At 40.0% G+C, this 23,444-nt stretch overlaps 1 protein-coding gene and 1 long non-coding RNA gene across 2 annotated transcripts; one reads left to right on the top strand and one right to left on the bottom strand.

The window, feature by feature from the left end:
* Window positions 1–401: 401 nt before the first annotated feature.
* Window positions 402–7,110, bottom strand: eomesa (eomesodermin homolog a). The gene is made up of 7 exons (XM_056260222.1): window positions 7,003–7,110; window positions 5,170–6,030; window positions 4,551–4,705; window positions 3,762–3,883; window positions 3,176–3,334; window positions 3,028–3,089; window positions 402–1,551 (listed from the first exon to the last, which is right to left on the bottom strand). The coding sequence occupies exons 2-7, from the start codon at window positions 5,892–5,894 to the stop codon at window positions 774–776; spliced, it is 2,001 nt and encodes a 666-aa protein (XP_056116197.1). The 5' UTR covers window positions 5,895–6,030; window positions 7,003–7,110; the 3' UTR covers window positions 402–773.
* A 12,391-nt stretch (window positions 7,111–19,501) lies between these two features.
* LOC130092390 (uncharacterized) lies at window positions 19,502–21,670 on the top strand. Its single transcript, XR_008807914.1, has 2 exons — window positions 19,502–19,648; window positions 21,459–21,670. It is a non-coding gene; the product is annotated as an uncharacterized LOC130092390 (long non-coding RNA).
* The last annotated feature ends 1,774 nt before the right edge of the window (window positions 21,671–23,444 follow it).

Raw genomic sequence — 23,444 nt, 5'->3', positions numbered from 1 at the left:
ATTATTTAGAACATTATTAGTCAAAGATAAATAAAATAAAACCAAAACTTCATTGAAAAAAAATAACACGGATCTTTGGTTTATTACACAAATTGTGGTTATTTCTTAAATTGCTGTAAAACGTTTAAATGTAAGAATGCAAATTACATTTTAAAAACAACGAAAAAACTTATTTTTTCTGTGCTTTACAAACGTTTTGCTCGTTCCCGCAAAATTGCAGATTGTTTATGAAAATTTAAAATGTTAGAAACTGACCGTTTAAAACAAGACAACGTTAAGTAAATTAACGAATTTAATTTTCGTTAATTTTTTTTATATAAATAAAGCCCATGAATAAGAGTAGTTTTAAAATACATTTTCGTTAAATAAAACATACAGCAGAGAAACACAGACAAAGAAAGTATGAAAAGCACATTTTATTTCACCTTTCATAACAGTGCCATGAGAACATTTGTACAAGATACATCACAATCTAAAGTGCACAAATACTGTACAACAGAGGGATCTTAAATTAAAGGAAGAAGAAGAAAAAAAAAATTCACATTATGGGCTTCTTATAAAAATAAGATTAAAAAGGGCATGCTTTAAAAAGAATACAAAGTAAAAACCCCCCAAAAAGAAGCGTTTGTATTCCACAAATAAACAAGCACAACCGGGGTGGCACGAAAGCTTTGGCACTTGCAGATTAAAAGATTAAAAACACAACATGGTAGATCACTTCAAACAAAATAAGAGATAAAGAGAGAATTGATAAATGATCTGGAAAGCAGTTCTTAAGGGCTTGTATAGAAGGCGTAATAACCCATGGCTTTATGGCTCTCTTTGTTGTACTCCTCCGAGCTCAAGTCCTCACACTTTATAGTGGGCGAAGCGTCCGTACTGGATCCGCCGGGCGAAACGCGCCTCCTCTTACACGCCATGGCGTATCCGCTGGAGTCGCCCGAGTCGACGACCTTCAGCACCGGCGGAGCCTCCATCCAGGGGGCGGTGGCGCCGGCGGTCGGGGCCGAGGTGGAGCCCTCGTCCTGAAGCTTGTCTTTAGAGGTTAACAGGTCGTCGGTGTAGGCGGGAGGACTCGGTCGGGGTGACCAGGGCAAGCCGGTGGTCATCTTCCGCTGATACGAACTCCTGCTGCTCCAACCGGCCGCCATTGACGCGAAGGCGGAGTCGGGGTAGTAGCCGAGCGCGTGAGGACTCTGCAGCGGAAGCGGTTTAATACCGTACGGCAGGAGACTGGACGCCGAGTACTCGCTATCATAGGACAGGTCTAGTTTGCTGGATGCACCGCTCTGTTGGACGGGCCCTACGAACCAGCGCTGAGCCGAAGCCGCGCCGGAGGCCGAGTCTTCGCTCTGAGGAGAAAGCAGGCCGTTGGTTTGCGGCACGGCGCGCTCGCTGCCGTAGAAGCGGTGGTTTTGTGGCAGGTTGTTTACAAACTGGTCTTGGAAGAAGGGCTGCATTGCATAGCGGGCGCCGGGGACAATCTGGTGCGACCGCGGAGAATCAGTAGGAGAGGGCGTCAGTCTGTCGCTCTCTGGAGCCGTGTACATCCTGAGAAAAGAGAGAGAGAGAGAGAGAGAAACTGTTAGCAATTTGTCGCATTGCATTCTTTAACAAGAGTCAATGTATGTAGACACGCTATTAGATCATTTTAGTAAATGCATTAACTAATGGAACCTTATATTGAAGTGTTACCTTAAGTCCTGCTTTACTTTTATTCAAAACATTACTTTCTCACTCTCTTTTTTTGGGTAACACTTTCTGGTGTCTTGCTAAATCTAAATTAAAGATCTTCACTACAGAACTATTGTATAATTCAATGTACAAATATAAATGGCAACACTTTACATTAATAGGCTACTAACCATGAATAATAATTCTTAAAGCATTTCAAAGTTGTATCTGTTCACATTATTTAATGAACATGAGCAGATATAACGGTTTTTAATAGCTACTCTTACGAATTTCTCACTGTTAGCTAATTTTAGTAAATGCATTAACTAATGGAACCTTATATTGGAGTGTTACCATATTGGATGAAGTCCCACTTTACCTGTATTCAAAACATATTACTTTCTCTTGCTTTTTATTTTTTAAGGCTTCTACACACTTAAATAAATATTGAAGGCTCCAAAAACCTTTAGCATCAATAAAACCTCTGTTGGACAAAAAATTCTGGGTTGTTTTAACTGATGTTTGGGTTAAATATGGAAAAAAACAACAGTTGGGTTTAAAAATTTGAATTTAAAAACAAACGGTTGGGTTTAAAATGTTCACTTAATTTTAAATCAAATATTGGGTTTGTCCATATTTGACCCAAACATGTGTTGAAATAACCCAGCATTTTTTAGAGTGAAGGTTCATTATAGTGGAAAAAGGTTCTTTAGATTATTAAAATGTTTTGTACACCAAGGATTTTTATTTTAAGAACTTTTCACTGAAAGGTTCTTTGGGAAACCTTGCTAAATCTAAAGATCTTCACTACAGAAATAAAGTATAATTTAATATGCAAATATAAATGGTAACACTTTACATTAGAAGGCTACGAACCATGAATAATAATTCTTAAAAAACGTCAACATTTACTAACACATTACTAGATTTAAAAGTTGTATTTAATGGACCAGAGCTGACATTAACTAACATTCAAGTTTTTATTTGATACTGTAACAAATTGCTCATTGTTAGATACATTTAGTTCATGCATCAACTAATGGAACCTGATATTGAAGTGTTACCATAATTCCAAAGTCCAAAGTTCCAAAAAAAGTCCTGCTTTACCAGTATTCATACTACTGAATTTGATCAAGTTTGCACTGTAGCATAAACGCATGAAACCAGACTCGTGTACCTTACAAAAAATGTTCAATGTTTTTGCTTAAAAGAAAGGTTTAAGTCATCTTATCATTTATAAAATGTAGTTAACAAAAGGAACACCCTTATGTTTTTGGGCCGTTTTCATAATTCGGTCAGCAATAATGGGTTTTGCACTTCTCAGTCAGGGACGGTTGTTCGAAAGCCACTTACGAATCATAATTGTCCCTGAAGCCTTTTGCGAAGGGGTTGTGGTCGATCTTAAGCTGTGTGATCTGCAATTAAACACAAAGACGAGGAGTTGAGAAGCGGCACGAAAGCAGAAGTGGCTGAAAGGAGCTGTGGCGGTGTTTCTGCTTACGTCGGTGTTCTGGTAAGCCGTTACAGCGATGAACTGGTTTTCAGGGAAAGTGAAGGTTTGTGTTTTGGCTTCGCTGCTCATGTCCTCCACCCCATCCTCCGTCACCTCCACGATGTGCAGTCGAGGCTGGTATTTATGCAGGGACTGGAGGACGATCATCTATTTTAACACACACACACACACACACACACATGTCAGTGTTTGTGCAGAGTTCATGGCCAGCGCTTGCTGTAGGTGTCAAACCCACACTGAAGACCTTGAGATGACTGTGTGTGTGTGTGTGTGTGTATGAGGTAGAATCTTCCACACACAGGCTCATCTTTAAAATGTGCAAGATGCATCGGATCTCTGCAACATGTACTAAAATAAATTCAAAATAAAGTAGTATTCAAAGGTTTTTTGTTAATATTTCTATATGCATTCACAGTTTAAGAACATCGCTCTCCAACATTAATATGTCAGCTAAATGCTTGTTTTTTTTTTGCACACAAAAAAACATGACCTTCATATTTTCCGTCCACAATTCCTCAACCTAACACTTAAACATTGAGTATTGCTCCACTTCTTTAACAGTGATGTTGTTTACCTGAGTATTGTTGTTATTCGCACCCTTGTTGTTGGTTAGCTTCAGTTTCCCGAATGATATTTCTTGTCTCATCCAGTGTGCCCCAGTGTTTGGTGATTCAGGGTGAACATAAACCTTGTTTCCTGCAGAAAACACATGCAGAACATTAATGTTTTGTCTTATTAAATTAAATGAAGCAGGGGACTTTTGCACTGAAAATATCCTTCATCTAAACAGATGTATCATGACTAAGAGCGATTTGTTTTGAATAATTATAATACACATAGGAGAATAACACGTCCACCCCCGCGTGCTCAAGTGTCATCGCTGCAAATCACTCACATTAAATGCGAAACTTCTTTCATTGCATTGAAACCGCTTTCTTTTTTAAAACGAAATGTCATTTTAAAGTGTGAAAAAATATCGAAGTTTAAATAAAGTAGGCTAATAAAAACAAATCGCGCGCACAAACGATAACGTTTGTTTTAGCTTTGAAATTGTTTGAATTAATTCGTTGAATTTCACGCGTCGTTGGCAACCGTCATACATTCATAATTATATTAAGGAAGATTGTATACATCTAGCCAATTCGTTTATACCAACATCGAATGAAGATAAAAATCCCACTAAAAAACAAAACAAAACGAATATCTAATTCAGTTTTCCGTTGCATTTGATTATAAAGGCCATACTCGAGTAAAATTTAATTATTATTTTCCAGGAGAAAAAAAACCGTCACCGAACAACACGTTTAACTGCAGATATAACAGGTTGTCATGTTGCTCAAATTCTTCTCAGTTTTCCCCTCACCTTGCATGTTGTTGTCCGCTTTCCCGCAGGTGACCCATTTCCCGCCCTGAAATCTCCAGTGGTTCGGATCGGCCAGAACAATCTCCACAAACACATTATAATGCGCCGTCAGGTTCAGTCCAGTGATGTTAAAACTTAGAAAGGGGAACATTCGCCTGCGAATATGATTATTAATAAAAAGAATTAAGAATGACCGATTCGTTTTACCATCCTGAGAAAAGAATATTCGTTATTCAAATACATCTTAACATTTTATTAAAATATTTTTTTCTGTTAAATTGTTTACATTTTAAACCATGCACCCTGTAAATTATTATACATTTATGTTCTAAATTACTTAATCATTTTAAAGCAAAACTTTAACGGCATTTTTCTCATTTACAGCACTCTAAAAAATGTTGGCTTTTTTCAGCTCATGTTTGGGTCAAATATGGACAAAACCAACCGTTGGGTTTAAATTTTAACCGTTGGGTTTAAAATTTGAATTTAAAACCAACCGTTGGGTTTAAAAATTACAATTAAATAAACGGTTGGATTTGTCCATATTTGACCCAAACATGCGTTGAAACAAGCCAGCATTTTTTTTTTTAGAGAGAGCTCTTGAACTTCTCGTCATTACCTGCCCTGTTTGGTGATGATCATCTCCGTCTGATGGCGGTGAAATTTGAGCCACAGCGGTCTGTTACACAGGTAAACCTGCGCCCTGGTCGCGGAGCCCGAACCCGGGATGGGCATTGAGCTCAAACTGGAACCAGGTCCGGGATAGGACGGGTACAGGCACCCGGGACCCTGTCCGAACTGATAGCCGCTTCCAAACTGACTCCGACTGGCGCACACGGCGGATGAGAACCCGGCGGGTGGAAGAACCGAGCCGTAATGCAGAGAAGACGAATACCTGGACCCGTTCGAGCCACTGTACACCGAGCCGGTCTGGCCCCCGTACGGGAAGAGAGAGCATGGGTTGGTCACGTCGGAGCTCGGTTGGGAAGATGATATGAAATAACGATCAGTGCCCAGTTCGTCGATGTTGTAGCGGCGCGCGCTGGACAGCTCGTCATCTCCACCGATTACCGGAGAAGGTTTCCGCGCGTCCGGTGCTGCGGCTGACACTGTTGCTTTAGTCCCGGTGAAGCTCTCGGTGTCCGCCTCATCCATCAGCGTGTTCCCGCCACTCAAGAACTTCTTGGCACCGGAGCTCTGCTCGGAATCTGTCCGGTCCATGTCCTGAAAATCGATCTGCGTTGACCCCGGGCTGTTGTTGGTGCTCTCGGAGGACGTCGACAGGTTGTAGAAGGTCTTGGGTAAGTTTACAGATGCGCCAGGGAGGATGCTTTCTAACTGCATTCTTCAATACACTGATACGGGGATGAGGATCAATCAAAAGCTGGTCGAGATCAATAAGTAGATCACACCAGGACGAGGCTCCGTGCGCCCCGCAGTTTGACCTCTGAAGCGACACCTCCGGATTTTCAACTGTAATCTGTGAGTGACAGAATTGTTTGAGAGAGTTTATATATTCTATCTCACTCGAGGGGGCGGAGCCTTTGCAATTCGTGCGTTCTGACAGTTTTCTCATTGGCTCAGAGGCTTTCGTTTTAACTAGGCCTAGGCTACTATTAAAAACATATCACTTTCTCTTTTTTATTTATTTAAGGCTTCTACACGCTTAAATAAATATTGATGGTTCCAAAAACCTTTAGCATCAATGAAACCCCTTCCATTGCACAAAAAAGCTGGGTTGTTTTAACGATGTTTGGGTTAAATATGGACAAAATAGACAACCGTTGGGTTTAAAATTTGAATCAAAAGAAAAAACATCCGTTGGGTTTAAACAAATGCACTTGATTTTTAATCAACGGTTGGGTTTGTCCATATTTGACGTTTTGAAACAACCCAGCTTTTTTAGAGTAAAAGGTTCATTAGTGTGGAATAATGTTTTTTAGATTATTAAAATGTTTTGTACACCAAGGAATTTTTTTTGATCTTCAGAGCTTTTCTCTGAAAGGTTCTTAGGGGAACCAATTATTCTTCTATATTGCATAGAAACCCCCTTTTTGGAACCTACATTTTTAAGTGTGATTTTTTTACTGAGTTAAAATCCTGGCCCTGGTAGGCTAAATGGGTGTTATTATTATTATTATTATTATTATTATTATTAATAACAATGTTTTTTATATTATCTTGGAATGCATCTAAGTTAACTAAAAACATACTTATCATAGAACGTTTCAAAATTCGTTTCAAGCCAATTAATGAGTGTTAATTTGAGACTGACATTGAACCCACTGAGGAACTTGGAAGTGGATTGACACCATTTTAGATGCACTGAAAACAAAACAATTAACGAGTCCTCCAGGCTGACCTGAGAGCGGTTGATCTAAATACACTTGAGCTCGACTGAACTTGGCAACCCAAATAATTAACAAACGATTAATGAGGAAAGCAAACTCACCACAGACTGTCAGTCAGGACCGCCATGCCTTGAGTTGCTCGTGTCGCGGGGGTTAAAGTTCACCCCTCTCCGGTTCAGTGTGTTTGGGCTCAATCTCTTCTCTTCTTTTCAGCACTGGGGTCCAAAAAGCGCTCAGATTTTAACGAGCTCGAGCAGCAGCGTAAGTTCTGTTCACGCACAAGTAAACGTTCACAAATTCCGTGAGATTTTAACGTGCAATTACCCAAAGCAATCCCCGTATAAAAAATGTATTGTTGTATTTACTTATTTAAGTGCCTAATCTACGTGTTCTAATGTGTAATTCTATTGTGAACTCTGTTTCAGCGTCTTCATGATTCGGTCGAAACACTGCAGGAGATTGTTTTCAGCGTGCACGAGGTGAGTGAGTGGGGCGCGCGCGCGTGCGTCACCTGAGGGGTTCTTTAAAAACCTGCGCCTTTAATAATAGTAGCCTATAAATAAAAAATATACTCCGTTTTTTTTAGTTAAAGTAAATATAATAAGTGCAATTATTCATTTTTATTTATCCTACTTCATTTCAGAAATAATAAAAATGGATAAATCTATTAATTAAAGTTTAATTGATGTTTATAATTCCTAAATAATAATAATCAAAATCATAAATGACTGCTTTAAGCTACTGAACGAAGTCTTTATTTATAAAATACTCGTATTTGTTTATTAAACATGCATGCATTTATGATTATACGTTTAAATATTTGAGGCGAAACATTGCGTTATTTTAAATTGTGAAATTGAGCTCGAAATACGCAGGTTGTATTTATCAAAACGTATGCACGATTCAAACAATGTCTGAACACATTTTCAAAACGCGAAAAAAAAAAGGAAAGGAAAACACCACCCAGGTCAACAGATGGAAAAACAATTGAGCCCCAGTTCACCATAAGGTAATATCTGATTGTCTTTATCATCAGGCGGTGGTAATAAAAAGAGAGGGGCGGGGGAAAGGCAAATCCCACCCGGCTCAACCTCTTTCCAAGCTCAGGGAAACCGGCCAATTATTTTTCCGTGTGAAGGAGCCGGTGATCGTGAAGGAAGAGACAGCCGGGCGGATAGACACCGCCTTATTAAAACCCTTCTGTACCTCAAATCTGATAAAAGAGAGAGAGAGCGAGAGAGAGAGAGACAAACGCACGGAATCGCGGCTTTGCGTTCTTTATAACGATACGGAACCACGCGGACCGGGTGGCGATAATGGCCGGTTACCCGGAAAGGGTCACACGCTCAGCGCGAGCGATCTTTAATGAAAAACCCACCGGGTGTCCTCATCAAACCCATCCACTGACTCTCTTTAGCTCGGCATTGTAATTAAAACTCCTTGATGACAGCCATGGGCTGCATGCTAAATTAAAGAGAGTCTGTGATACATTTAATAAGTCACAGGTTGTGATCATATTAGGCTACTCAAAAATAACACTGTCAACCATTAACCTATTCACACTTGAAATTACATATTTGGTCCATTTGAGCTCATTTTATTCACTTTAAAGGTGATATCATTAATACTAATATGATTTTAGGGTCACATGTGCCCAGCTCTCATGTGTAAGAAAAGACACATTTTTCCTTAAAGTCACCATGAAATCAAAATCAATGTTTCGCGTTTTTGTAATTGAATATAATCCGTGCACATCATTATTGTTTTAAATTCATGTTAATCTTGAATCAGAATAACAGCAATGTCTCTTCTCTTCTCTGATGATGTGGGCGGGGCAACCTGTCGCTCACATGAGATCAGCCAATAGGAAACCACAACCATCCAATCAATTCCCACGACAAAATCAAGCCCCGCCCACATTTGTTCTTGTTCCAGAAGTGATTCACTCGTCACAATAGAGAAGAAAAGACTAGCGCAACTTCCGTTTCATTCCGACTTTAAATCAGGAATTCAGTCTTCAAATCTGGAAGTTTATACTCATTCATTATGAATGCAAGTTAGATTCGGACTCCGGCTCACGTCGCCTCGTCGTCTCAGCTCAGTCGCTGTGTCTAAATTATGAAATCAAATCCTAAAATGATCTCAACTGATGGTATGAGAAGGTGTGATGTAAAGACGATCCACACAGAGCACCTGCGAAACACACACACACACACACAGGAATGATTATGCGTTCTCACCTGACAGATCCCGGGTCCCAAGTGCCTTGTAGTTTTTAAGGTGTGAGATTCACAAGGATTAGCTCCCAGCTAAGAGGAATATTGAGATGAGAACGAGTTCTCCGTGCAGAATACTGAATTCTGCTTCCAGCGTTCAGACCAGCAGTGACACACTCTTACAGAGAAAGGCTTTTTAATGGCATTGATGGCTCCATAAACAATCTTTCAATTCCACAAAAGCTTCTTTAGATTTTGTAAATGTTGATCACTCTAAAAAAAAAAGAACGTTTTGGATCCTTTATTTTTAAGAGTATAGAATGATGATGAATTAAGCTTTGAAAGTGCATGAGATGCTTTAGTCATATGCATCATAATGTTTTTGCATTATTCATTAAATCAACAACATTTGCAGCTTCATTCAAATGTAATGAAATCTAAGCTTGATTCGGAAGTTGCTTTATTTTATTGCTTTATGTATATGCATCATAATGTTTTAACATTATTCCTTAAATCGACAGCTTAATCTTGAAATCTGGAAGCTTACACTCTAAAAAATGCTGGGTTGTTTCAACCCAAATTTGGGTCAAATATGGACAAACCCAAATGTTGTGTTAAAAATGTAGTTGGGTTAAAATTTTTAATTACATTTTTTAACCCAACATTTGGGTTTGTCCATATTTGACCCAAATTTGGGTTAAAACAACCCAGCATTGTTTAGAGTGTATAGTAAGCTTATATGAATGTAATGAACAAAGCTTGATTCGAAAGTTGCTTTAATTTATTGCTTTATTTAGCCAATGATATATACGCATCATAATGTTTCCACATTATTGCTTAAATCAACAGCTTCACATTTAAATCTGGGAGTTTATAGTATATGGAAGCTGGAAGCTCATATGAATGTAATGAAAACTAGCAAAGCTTGATACGGAAGTTGCTTTATTTTATTGCTTTATTTAGCCAATCATATGCATCATACATTTTCACATTATGGCTTAAATCAACAGCTTCAATCATGAAATTTGGAAGTTGCTTTGTATATTTACGCTTCATAATACTGTATTATCCGTGTGCAGATGTGTGTTATGAGCAGGGGATATGTGTGTGTATGTGTGTTTGCATGTGTGCAATCTAGAGATGTGTGAAGAATTTGGGGAAAAGGGGCTAAAAATCTGTGAAAAGACAGAGAGGGGGGCTGGAACTCAGCTGGAAACTGATTGGCTGCCAGCCTGAGGAGTAAATAAGAGTCTGCTGTCCTCTCCGGTCTGGGACCTCGGTGACCAGGCGCAAGATGTCTGTTTCGGCCCCCGAGGGCCCCGCCGCGTCTCCTCAACACTCCTCCGCCTCTGAAAGCGTCTTTCTCATTTTATTATTGACTGGAAATGCCACCCAGCCCGGGTGAATCAGGGTCACTCAAAATCAATACTGTGCTTTTAGACGGGACAGATACATAAGGGACGGTAATAGTCTTAAATGTTCTTTTGTAACTCTCAGAGGCTTTGGTGGAAGATTTGGGATCTTGAAGAATCACGACACATTTTACATTTTCCAAACGCGAACTGTGAGTATTGTCAGCGCCTTTCAGTGGCTCAGTCGCAGTGATTTTGTTCAAGTCCGTAATTTTATCCCTTTAAAACTCATCTTTGATCACCGAAATGACATATTTAAACATTTTTTACTTGGAAAAAATGTCTTCATGCCTTAAAATAGCTTGAATGTAACTCGACACCCTTGCCTCATTTAGTATGCGTGGTTCTATGAATATGCAAATGAGCCCCGCCTCCACTCACTCCCTCAGCTCAGAGATCCACTGGTTGACGATCACACGTTGATCTGATTGGTTACAAGGTCGTTTGTGACGTCAGAAACACCAGCGATTTCAAACCGTGTTTTTGAGACTGTCTTTGGTTCACTGCAGTTTTAAGCAGAAAATACTCAGCAATGCTGTCGACTTATGAACTTACACATGGTGTGTCTTAAAGCGTATTAAAAACACCACATAGACACATAAACAACAGTAAACGCTGGATTTTCTCCACAGGGGGACTTTATCTTCAGCTGTGGTATAAAATGCACATTAAACACTCATTTATGTACATGAAAAATGAACAACATAAGCACTTTGTAAATATTGTTTTAGTAGGTGCTGTATAGATCAAGCTTATAATTAATATTTTAAATGTTTTTTCTTAAAAGCATGTCTGCAGTTGTTTTAAACTTTACAATTTGTACAAACATGAAGGATACATCACATGCTTTTACTGATTAGAATAATGATTTTTGATTGGCAGAAGATAAAAAGGCCTAAAAGGACTTGAATATGCATGTATTTTAAATTGCAAAATAAATGAACAATACTGAAAATGATATTGTTCGCTATTAATCTGCCGCGGTGTCAAAGTCAAGCGCAGGATAGTCACCGTCCAGACGTCCGCGACCTTGACCTGTTGACTGTTGTGTCACTCCTCGTCATGCACTCGTGACCTTTGACCTGTCATGTCACTCCTCCTCATCCACTCGTGACCTTTGACCTGTTGTGTCACTCCTCCTCATCCACTCGTGACCTTGACCTGTTGTGTCACTCCTCCTCATCCACTCGTGACCTTTGACCTGTTGTGTCACTCCTCCTCATGCACTCGTGACCTTGACCTGTTGTGTCACTCCTCGTCATGCACTCGTGACCTTTGACCTGTCATGTCACTCCTCCTCAACCACTCGTGACCTTTGACCTGTTGTGTCACTCTTCCTCATCCACTCGTGACCTTGACCTGTTGTGTCACTCCTCGTCATGCACTCGTGACCTTTGACCTGTTGTGTCACTCCTCCTCATGCACTTGTGACCTTTGACCTGTCATGTCACTCCACCTCATCCACTCGTGACCTTTGACCTGTCATGCCACTCCTCCTCAGTGACCTTGACCTGTTGTGTCACTCCTCCTCATCCACTCGTGACCTTGACCTGTTGTGTCACTCCTCGTCATGCACTCGTGACCTTTGACCTGTTGTGTCACTCCTCCTCATGCACTCGTGACCTTTGACCTGTCATGTCACTCCTCCTCATCCACTCGTGACCTTTGACCTGTCATGTCACTCCTCCTCATCTACTCGTGACCTTTGACCTGTCATGTCACTCTTCCTCATGCACTCGTGACCTTTGACCTGTCATGTCACTCTTCCTCATCCACTCGTGACCTTTGACCTGTCATGTCACTCCTCCTCATCCACTCGTGACCTTTGACCTGTCATGTCACTCCTCCGCATGCACTCATGACGTGACAGCGCAGGCCTTGCGGTGCCGTCGCTAAATGTTCGAGGCGTATCAAACCTCTGCTCCGTTACTGAGGTCAGATGATGACAGACGACATATTTACCCTCAAACTGATGTCAACACCTCGTTAGATCTATCAATCCATCCATCCCTCCATCCAATCCATCCATCCATCCCTCCATCCAATCCAATCCAATCCATCCATCCATCCATCAATACATCCATCCCTCCATCCCTTCCAATCCATCCATCCCTCCATCCAATCCATCCAATCCATCCATCCATCCAATCCATCCATCCATCCATCCATCCATCCATCCAATCCATTCCTACATCCCTCATCCATCCATCCAATCCATCCATCCATCTCTCCATCCCTTCCAATCCATCCATCCATCCCTACATCCAATCCAATCCATCCATCCATCCATCCAATCCATCCATCCATCCATCCCTACATCCCTCCATCCAATCCATCCATCCATCCATCCATCCATCCCTTCCAATCCATCCCTCCATCCCTCCATCCAATCCATCCATCCATCCATCCATCCCTTCCAATCTATCCATCCATCCCTCCATCCAATCCATCCATCCATCCATACCTCCATCCAATCCATCCATCCCTCCATCCAATCCAATCCATCCATCCATCCGTCCATCCAATCCAATCCAATCCATCCCTCCATCCATCCATCCATCCATCCAATCTATCCCATCCCATCCATCCCTCTATCCATTCCATCCATCCATCCATCCCTCCATCCAATCCATCCATCCCTCCATCCAATCCAATCCATCCATCCATCCATCCATCCATCCAATCCAATCTAATCCATCCATTCCTCCATCCCTCCATCCAATCCAATCCATCCGTCCATCCATCCATCCATCTATCCAATCCATCCATCAATCCATCCATCAATCCATCCATCCAATCCATCTATCCATCCCTCCATCCATCCAATCCATCCATCCATCCATCCATCCATCCATCCCTCCATCCAATCCATCCCTCCATCCATCCATCCCTCCATCCAATCTATCCATCCATCCATCCAATCCCATCCATCCCTCCATCCAATCCATCCATCCCTCCATCCAATCCAATCCCTCCATCCCATCCAATCATCCATCCCTCCATCCAATCCATCCATCCATCCCTCCATCCAATCCAATCTATCCATCCATCCATCCATCCATCCATCCAATCCCATCCATCCCTCCATCCAATCCATCCCATCCATCCCATCCAATCCATCCATCTATCCCTCCATCCAATCCATCCATCCCTCCATCCAATCCAATCCCTCCATCCCATCCAATCATCCATCCCTCCATCCAATCCATCTATCCATCCATCCATCTATCCATCCCTCCATCCATCCCTTCATCCAACCAACCATCCATCCATCCATCCATCCAATCCATCCATCAATCCATCCATCCATCCAATCCATCCATCCCTCCATCCATCCAATCCATCTATCCATCCATCCATCTATCCATCCCTCCATCCATCCCTTCATCCAACCATCCATCCATCCATCCATCCAATCCATCAATCCATCCAGACAGACAGACGGATATCTATCTATCTATCTATCTATCTATCTATCTATCTATCTATCTATCTATCTATCTATCTATCTATCTATCTATCTATCTATCTATCTATCTATCTGTCTGTCTGTCATTATTAAAAATCTTCACTGAAATGTTATTTAGCAATTTCCTGCAGAGTCATTACATTCGTTTCATTCATTAGCGTTATATTTTACTGCTAGGTGTATTTCACAGACGACTGTACAAACCTCCATAAAGCGACCGATAAAAGCGCAGCACGCTCAGTCACAAGGAGCACGGATTGGTTTTAGAGGAGCGTTTCCATCTCTCAAGACTACCAGAAAACCAAATAAAGTTGAATTACGGCTCGTACGCATAGATTCATTCCAACTCAGCCCAAAGTTTACGTTTCCTCGTAAACCCGCTCCCGTTCTGACCCGTTCGCCATGTTCTGTGGCCACCCATAAAAGCTGAGTGACCCCCGGTGGCCAGAGGTCAGGGGTCGCCGTCGAGGGGAAGGAACTGTTGTCAGAGTCCATCAGCACATGAAAGCGTTGCATTCCTGCTTTATGATGCGATCGGCCGCTGAAGCCTTTGCTCGGCGCTAGATTCATGAACGCCGTTGACAGGATTAACGCCGTACGTCTCATTAGAGGATCTCGATGCTGAGAGCCGCGGCGGGAGGCGAGCTGAGAAACTGAGCCATTAGTGTGTTTCGTCTGCGCTCGCGTCTGCTTTCACCTGCTCTCGTCTGCCATATCCCATATGAGAACGTTCACATTTAAACGTCATCTCTGAATGCTCTTAGAACGTCCAGTTTTAAAACCAACTTTAAGGGAACATTCCATTTTGCAATCATTATGAGAATGTTACATTTGAATGTTCTCTGAACATTCCGAAACAAGTAACATTCAAAAAAGTGTTAGACGAACATCCAACTGAAAAACCTTCCATGAACAATTTGTGCTAACATTTTGAGAACAATATGCATAGTGGTCACTACAGTGGACAGCTATTAAAAAAGCATTTTCTTGAATTTGCAAGGGTTTTGATGGCAAAGTTGCACATCAATCTCTTCAGTGGACCCTGGTGCATCATCCTATACATTGCAACTAAGTTGCAAGCCGTTGTGTTTCGAGTTTTTCCCCCTCCAAACCAAGATGGCCAATGGTCAGTCAGACATGCCAAGTTGCTCCGGAATATCCACCCATTCCTTCTATCCTAGGAGACTCTTGTAGGTAAAAAAAAATATTGCAGCATCAAGCAATATCTAATGAGTCATATGACAGTAAAATTTTCCAAGTTTTGATTTTAGATTGGGAGAAAAATCTGATTAATCACCTGTCCATTATAGTGGACCTCATGCATCAATGGCTATATTTCAGCTACAATTCATACTTATACTGTGAATATTGTTTTTGAAAATCTGCAGTGACGTTTTTTTTTACTGTAAATAAATGTATTTGTATTATTAGAATGTTAATTTCATTGACAGTGATTACAAAATTTATGTGATTTATGTATTACTTTACTCATTTCATCAAAAAAGTAATCTAATTATGTAATGCATTACTTGTTAGATCAAAAAGTTATCTGTTTACGCAATGAATGTTGCTTGTAATTAGGGTTGGGTATCGGTTGGGTTTTATCCGATACCAGTACCTACTCAATATTTTTTAAACGGTTCCGGTGCCTAAACGGTTCTTGAAACGGTACTTAAGAAAACGAAACCGCACACACTTTATCAAAAAATAATACCCTTTTATTTACAGGGCCAAACTGGACACAATATTAACTTAAATCTTTAAACAATATAAATAAAAATAATAATAAAACCAATATAAAATAAAAATTCACATTTACATCATATCAAATAAAACAATATTGTATCAAACAATGTAATAATACTGGAGATTAATAGAGATTACTAGCAGGCAGAGCTGCCAACTCTCACGCATTGACCGTGAGACTCACGCAAATGACCCTTTTCACACGCTCTCACGCACGCCACACATCCATTTTCTCACGCAGAGAAAAATCGCGGACAAAGAGGACACTGACACCGACAGACAAGGTTACTTTTGATATGGAAAAAATCCACAGCTGTCAGATTCTGTCAATATTTTTACGAGATTCACACAATAAATAACGTTTTGGCTCTTTGAAATGTGACAGATCGCTGTAGCGCGTCAGTTCAAACGGCACGTGATACAGCAGCCTACAAATACAAATCCACTGCTTCTTAGCTACGCAGCGTTGAGTGAACCTATGAAAGAGAACATCTCTGGTTACTGGTGTAACATATCTCTCAATAGGGAACGAGACGCTGCCAAGCTCCTTGCGCTGCCGACCAGCTTCCTTTTTCGGCAAAGAAATCTGAGGAGCAGATGGCGCGCGCGCGCCAACATAAAATGACGACGTAAGTGCGTCGAGGCGGCGCCCGCGCCATCAGCCAATGAATTGGCTTGATTCTATATGGATTCAGACTATCGGCACACCCAGAGGGCGTTCTGACGCGTAATTTTACACGTGAAATGCAGCCAAACCTTGCGAGCAAGACCGCGCATGCGAGACAGAAGAGACTGTGTGTGTGCCTAATTAAGTCAGGCACCGAAATCAGGCACCGAAATTGTCGTTCTTATTCGGTCTGGTTACTACCGTTTACGTCGGAACCGGTTCCCTATTGGCACCGAGTTTCGGTACCCAACCCTACTTGTAATGCATTTATTTACTCGTAACATCAAAAAGTAATCTGATTACGTAATGCATGTTACTTGTAATGCATTACTTTACTTGTTAGATCAAAAAGTAATCTGATTTCGTAATGTACTATATTGTAATGCTTTTCTTTACTTGTAACACCAAAAAGTAATCTGATTACGTAATGCACATTACTTGTAATTAATTACTTTACTGGTTAGATCAAAAAGTAGTCTGATTAGGTAATTACATGTTACTTGTAATACATTACTTTACTCGTAACATTAAAACAAATCTGAATATGTAATGCACGTTACTTGTGACACATTACTTTACTTGTAACATCAAAAAAGTAATCTGAATGCGTTATGCATGCCCCAACACTGCTAATTTCAGATGAGATTGAAAAATACGTATCGCTAGGTTTTCTCAGAAGAGGCCTATGCTAGAAATGTGTCTATCTTGAACATAATCAGAATGATCAGCTAATAAAGGTAAATTGACATACTCTGGCACACTGGAGGGAGCATCTGACTGGTTTCCACTGTTGTACCTTGACAGGCTGTAGAAATTTCTGATGGAATCACGTCCTCATGTTCTGATATCAAAGATACACGAAGTGCAACTTGTATGAAGTTCAATTGCATTTGCAATATTTCGAATTTATATTTTTTGTGTATATTTTATAGTTTTCACATGATTTGATATAATTGTATTGATTAGTTTGTTAAATACACATCCTTTATCTGTTTGATTATTGTATTATGTTTAATATAGTATCTCTTCAGTTTAAACCATAAATGCATGCTGTCCACTCAAGTGGACACCTGAAAATCTCTTTGGAAAATGTGTAAAAAAAAAAATTAAAAATCAAATCTTGTTTTTCATGCCCTAAGAGCAATAAAAACACATAGGAAAAAAGTCCTGACTGAGGTTATCATAATTCATGCATGAAAGGGTTAAAGAACGTTCCCATTTAAACGTCATCTCTGAATGTTCTCAGAACGTCCAGTTTTAAAAACGGTTAAACGAGAACGTGAAGGGAACATTCCATTTTGGAATCATTATGAGAATGTTGCATTTGAATGTTCTCTGAACATTCCGAAACAAGTAACATTCAAAAAATGTTAGACGAACATTCCAACTGAAAGATAACTTTGAACAAGCGTATTAATGTTACTGGAAGAACGTTTGTTCATAGCTTTGAGAGAGCGTTCCCTGTTTTCTGGGATCAGGATTTATTTGCACATGAAGGTCAGTGACACTCGCTCTTTAAAGAGATGAATGTCAGTGTTTTCAATCGGTGCTCATTGAGTATCCGATGCCTGTTTGCTGTCAGAGCTTTTTGTGTAAATGTTCAGTAACGTCAAGTGACCCCTAAATGTTCCTGGACTCCACGTAACACAAGCCCCAAACAAATCAATGCTGAAGCGAGAGTTCACCCAGAAGTGCCAGTTCTGTCATCATTTACTCCTTCCAAACCTCTGGACTTTCTTCTGTTCAACTCAAAAGAAGATATGAAAAATGCTTTTCTGTCCATGCAGTAAACATCCATGTTGCTGGATTGGAAAGTCATGGTGATTTTTTTTTTCTCTCTTTTTCATTCAGTCTTATCCTTTTCCTACTGTACTGTAGGTGAAAAGACCAACCATAACATTTGAAGGAGTAAATCATCTCAAAATGCCAATTTTTTCATCACTGCATGACTTTCTTTTTTGTGTAAAAAACACAAAAGAAAAATGTCTGTTGTTTTGTCCATACAGTGAAAGTCAATGGGGTCCAATGATGTTTCTGTGAAAAAAGAAATGCACACTGGACTGGAACAACAACGGTGAGTAAATGATGACTTTTGTACATGTTCTCTGATACTGTATGTCGGGCGATGTGAGTTTTAGTCCCGTTAATCTTGTCCGGTTTCACCCCTTTTTGTCAACCATAACATTTAAAGGAGTAAATAAGTCAAAAACGTGAACATTGTCACCATTTACTCACTACATGACTTTCTTTCTTCTATAGAACACATAAGAAGATATTTTGAAACATGTTTCAGTGGGTATTTTTGTGCACACATTGAAAGTCAATGGGGTCCAAAGTTGTTTTGTCTTCATAATATCTTCTTTTATGTTCCACAGAAAAAGAAAGAAAGAAATGCAGTTGCGGTTAAAACAACATAAGTGTAAGAATTATATATATATATATTTTAATCATTATTGGGTGAACTATCTCTTTAATACTAATTAAGGCCTTTTCTCTGATAATTAATGTTGTGGAAATGCAGCTGTTTAATCCAATCTGGTCCTTTTCATACTGTACTACCAGTAAAAAGGCCAATATAACATTTAAAGGAATAAATTGCACAAAAATTTGAATTCTGCCATTATTTACTTACTTCAGACCTGAATGACTTTCTTCCGGAAAGGAAGATATATTGCAAATTGTTCATTGAATGTGAACAGATTCTATCAAGCTTCGAAAATAACAAAAGCAGCTCGTGCACTATATCTTTTAAAGCCATATGATAGTTTTGCATGAGAAACATGATGGCTTTTGCATGAACAAACTCCTTTTCCAAAATAAAATGAAATTCGGTGTTTGTTCTAAAGCACATCTGGGGAATTGCATGATATTTTTGAACCCCAGTCTCTCTAAGATGATGGATTAGATGTGCGTATATGCACAGATGCAGATTGCGGATTGAATATTCTGCGGGTCAGTTCCATCTCATCTCCTGTATTCATCCAAGGGAACCACATAATACCATTAAAAGACACACGGATGAGTCCTGTATCAGCTCTCCACGAATAACCTCATGCCTGAGACGGGCCGGATTTGTGAAGCCCGTTTCTGTCTGGTCCCGTTTAGTTTAGTTGTGGCCTCCTAACCGGAGCTGACCTCTGTGTGACCCCTGGGCCGGGCCTGACCCGTTTCTCGCCTCTGATCTCTCGCTCCTCTCCGAACGCTGAAGACATCGACCGGCGGGCCGCAGGATGACAGGTGCTAAAAGTTTGACAGCGCAGGCCACAGATACATGCTTTGAAGAAAGAGAGTGTGTGTGTGTGTGTGTGTGTGTGTGTGAGAGAGAGAGTGTGTGTCTGTGTGTGTGTGGGGGGGCATTTACTGGCACCAGTGTTATTTAGGTATTATTTATGTACTGTTTTAGTATTTATTAATACTTTGAATTAGCTTTTTAGTTTTTTAGCTTAATTTTTTGTTATGTTCTTTTGTCATTTATATTAGTTAAATTGCTTTTTTCGGGATGTTCCAACGCTATCTTACGACCAATTAGTGAGTAAAATGTGGCTGATTCTCACGCCCGTACGAGTGAGTAAAATGTGGCTGATTCGTACGAATTGCCATGAGATCGGGTTGGATATTCCCTGTCATGGAGTGTGTAATGCAGCTGTTTTGTGAATGTAAAATGTCTGCAAAGTTTCACTGATCAAAGTTTTTCTATTTAGGTTTAATTTATTTTTAGTTTAGTTTTTCCCCCAGTATTTTTAGTGCTTTAACAAACTTATTTCAGTTAGTATGTAGGACTTTTACTAATTATTTTAATAATATGGCAATAATTGAACCCTGAATCAACACATTTTTTTAAATCGTTTTTTCACACACCCTTATTTGTGTTACATACAGGTACTAACATTATATTTTATATTTTTAGATTATATTTATATTTTATGTTAGAACACTATTGTACATAATATCTGTACATAAAAAGTAATCTCGACATTTTTTCAAAACTCGAAGTTGCATCTGAGAAAATTGTGATTTAATTGTGCATAATAATATCTGAACTTTTTGTCAGTCTCGATAAATAATGTATCAAAATCACAGCTGTAATTATTTCTAGTTCGTTAACCAAAACTAAAACAAAAAACATAAAAACATTTTAAATTCAATAAACAGTAACTGAAATCATTTTTCATTTAGTTCAACTTTAAAACCTATATAGCCATATATAAAAAAAAAATAACTATTAAAAATGGCTAAAACACATACAATTTTTTTTACCAAACCTTTAACTAAAATAAAAATGTGAATAAAAAAAAAAAAAAAAAAAAAAAATATATATATATATAATCACATCTCAATACTAAAACAACACTGTAATCTGAAATAGGGCAGGTTGAGCACATTGCATTGTGGGACACATTATTCTTTGCATATTGCACGCATTTTTTGCAAAGAACATGTTTGCAGAACATTTGCATACTTTGAAATATTGCAGAAATAGTCCGAGTAGATTCTGTTCAGAAATCAGTCAGTCTCAGAGTGTGTTTTGAGAGTAACGTGTTAATTGGCCAAGATTAACTAGGGTTTTCTCTCGTGTGTGTGTGTGTGTGTGTGTGTGTGAGAGAGAGAGACAGAGAGTGTGTGTGTGTGTGTGTGTGCGTGCGAATGGGCATGTTTAGCTATACTTGTGAGGTTGATGTGTTTTTTTGAAAATGTAAAAATGCAGAAAGTTTTGTGTGATGGGCAGGTTTACAGAGAATATACACTCTAAAAAATGCTGGGTTGTTTCAACCCAAAGTTGGGTCAAATATGGACAAACCCAAATGTTGGGTTAAAAATGTAATTAAAAATGTACAGTTGAAAGTGAAAGTTGAAGTTGGGTTAAAACATTTTTAACCCAACATTTGGGTTTGTCCATATTTGACCCAAATTTGGGTTGAAACAACCCAGCATTTTTTAGAGTGTACAGTTTGTCAGTCAGTATAAAAACCACTACGTCTATGAGGTCCTCACAAGTATAGCTAAACCAACATGAGTGTGTGTGTGTGTGTGTCTGTGCACTTTGTAGGGGTCACGCGGTGACTCCCGCATGCGGCCCGGTGTCGGCGGCCCACGAGTGCTGTTACCCGGGAACAAGCAGGGCTTTTATCACATCTCCAGCTCTGACTCAGAAACTGCATTTCCAGCCTCTCTCTCTCCCTCTCTGTCTCCGGGACGAACGAGCGGACACGTTTCTCCACAGCAGTTCAAGCGCAGGAGCAGCCCGTCAGGCCCGTCTCTGTGAGTCAGAGGTTTTTACACCTTTCGCTATGAAACACACACACATCTCTCTGACTCTCAGCCTACTCAGGCATATGCTGCTTATGAAGACATGTTTATTGCTTTAAACCTGACCCCACAGAGAGAGGGAATCCCAGGCCTCGGTCTGTCTGAAACCAGTGCACTCAGCTCAACTGATTGTGGATATATATCACATAAGATCATAACGTCACGTGAATACAAGTCATGCATGTGCTTTTAGTGTATTCTGTGTGATCAAGTGCCATTATTGTGCTTTTTTTCATATTAATATACTCGTGTCAGTTGAACTAATTGTGAAAAAAGAAGGATTTTATCATAACTTTGGGTTAATACAAGTAATGCTTGTGCTTTTAGTGTATTCTGTGATAAAGTGCCATTATTGTGTTTTTTTTTCGGGATGTTCCAACGCTATCTCACGACCAATTCGTACGAGTGAGTAAAATGTGGCTGATTCGTACGAATTGCCATGAGATCGGGTTGTATATTCCCTGTCATGTAGTGTGTAATGCAGCTGTTTTGTGAATGTAAAATGTCTGCAAAGTTTCACAGATCAAAGTGCAGAGAAATTGAGTTTTTGTCTCCTAAAAGAAAGAATCGATTCTGAACTGTCAGTCAACTAATTTGCATAATGGTCTCGATTGGCTGAACAGCGTCTCTATGCCCCCCCCTCCTCAAACACTCTAGTTGTAGCTGAACTGGTGTAGGTTTGTAACTAATTTGCATAATGGTCTTGATTGCTGAACAGCGTCTCTTAGCCCCGCCCTCAAACACTGTAGTTGTAGCTGAACCTGTGTAGGCGTGTTATTAATTTGCATAATGGTCTTGATTGGCTGAACAGCGTCTCTTAGCCCCGCCCTCAAACACTAGTCTATCTGAGACTGGGAGAGTTTGGTTCGTGTCGAGAAGACGCTGTTTTCTGCTGACAAAGCAAATCCACTGTGATGAGATTGATACGGTAAAACCCACGCCATCGTTACTGTTCGTATCACTGTGATCAAGAGCTGAGATTCAGATATGATAATGAGCGTTTGGTTTCTGACCAATCAGAGCAGAGCAGATTACAGTATTATTTTTTTTAACCTTGGATGCATATTGTAGGAGACTCAAAAACAATTATGAATCTTTAAAATAGCATAGTAGGGGAAAGTATCGGGGAAATTGATCTCTAAAAAAGAGAAACCCTGTCAATTATATCAGTTAACTGATATTAAAACATCATTTTCAGTATAGGCCCAATTTTCCATATTGGTTCATCCCAACATAGCATATTTTCATTTATAGACGTCTTTGTCATCAGTGGCGTCTTGCTTGGCGAATCGCTGGTCTTTGATGAGGAGAATCTCAATATTGAAGGTGCAGGACAGAAGAGGTCTGTGTATTTATCTGAGATGGTGTAAAACAGTCTGGACGGGCCGCCTGTCGACTGGACTCAGATCAGTTTCAGACGCTGATCAGATGGGTCTCCAGCAGCCGCACACACACACCCGACAGGCCCGATGACAGCAGGCACTCCTGATAAACAGACCCGCTTACACACACACACACATTCACGCACGCACACACGCACACACACACATGCACGCTTACTTAGCTATCTAAATGGGGACTCTCAATAGATGTACTGGTTTTGTGGATGGATCCAATCCCATCCATCCATCCATCCCTCCATCCATCCATCCATCCATCCAATCCATCCATCCATCCATCCAATCCATCCATCCATCCATCCATCCAATCCATCCATCCATCCATC

This window comes from Rhinichthys klamathensis, unplaced genomic scaffold (assembly GCF_029890125.1).
Source record: "Rhinichthys klamathensis goyatoka isolate OS25496 unplaced genomic scaffold, OSU_Roscu_1.1 h1tg000176l_1, whole genome shotgun sequence".
Classification (NCBI taxonomy): Eukaryota; Metazoa; Chordata; class Actinopteri; order Cypriniformes; family Leuciscidae; genus Rhinichthys; species Rhinichthys klamathensis.
This window is presented reverse-complemented; position numbering and strand designations above follow the sequence as displayed.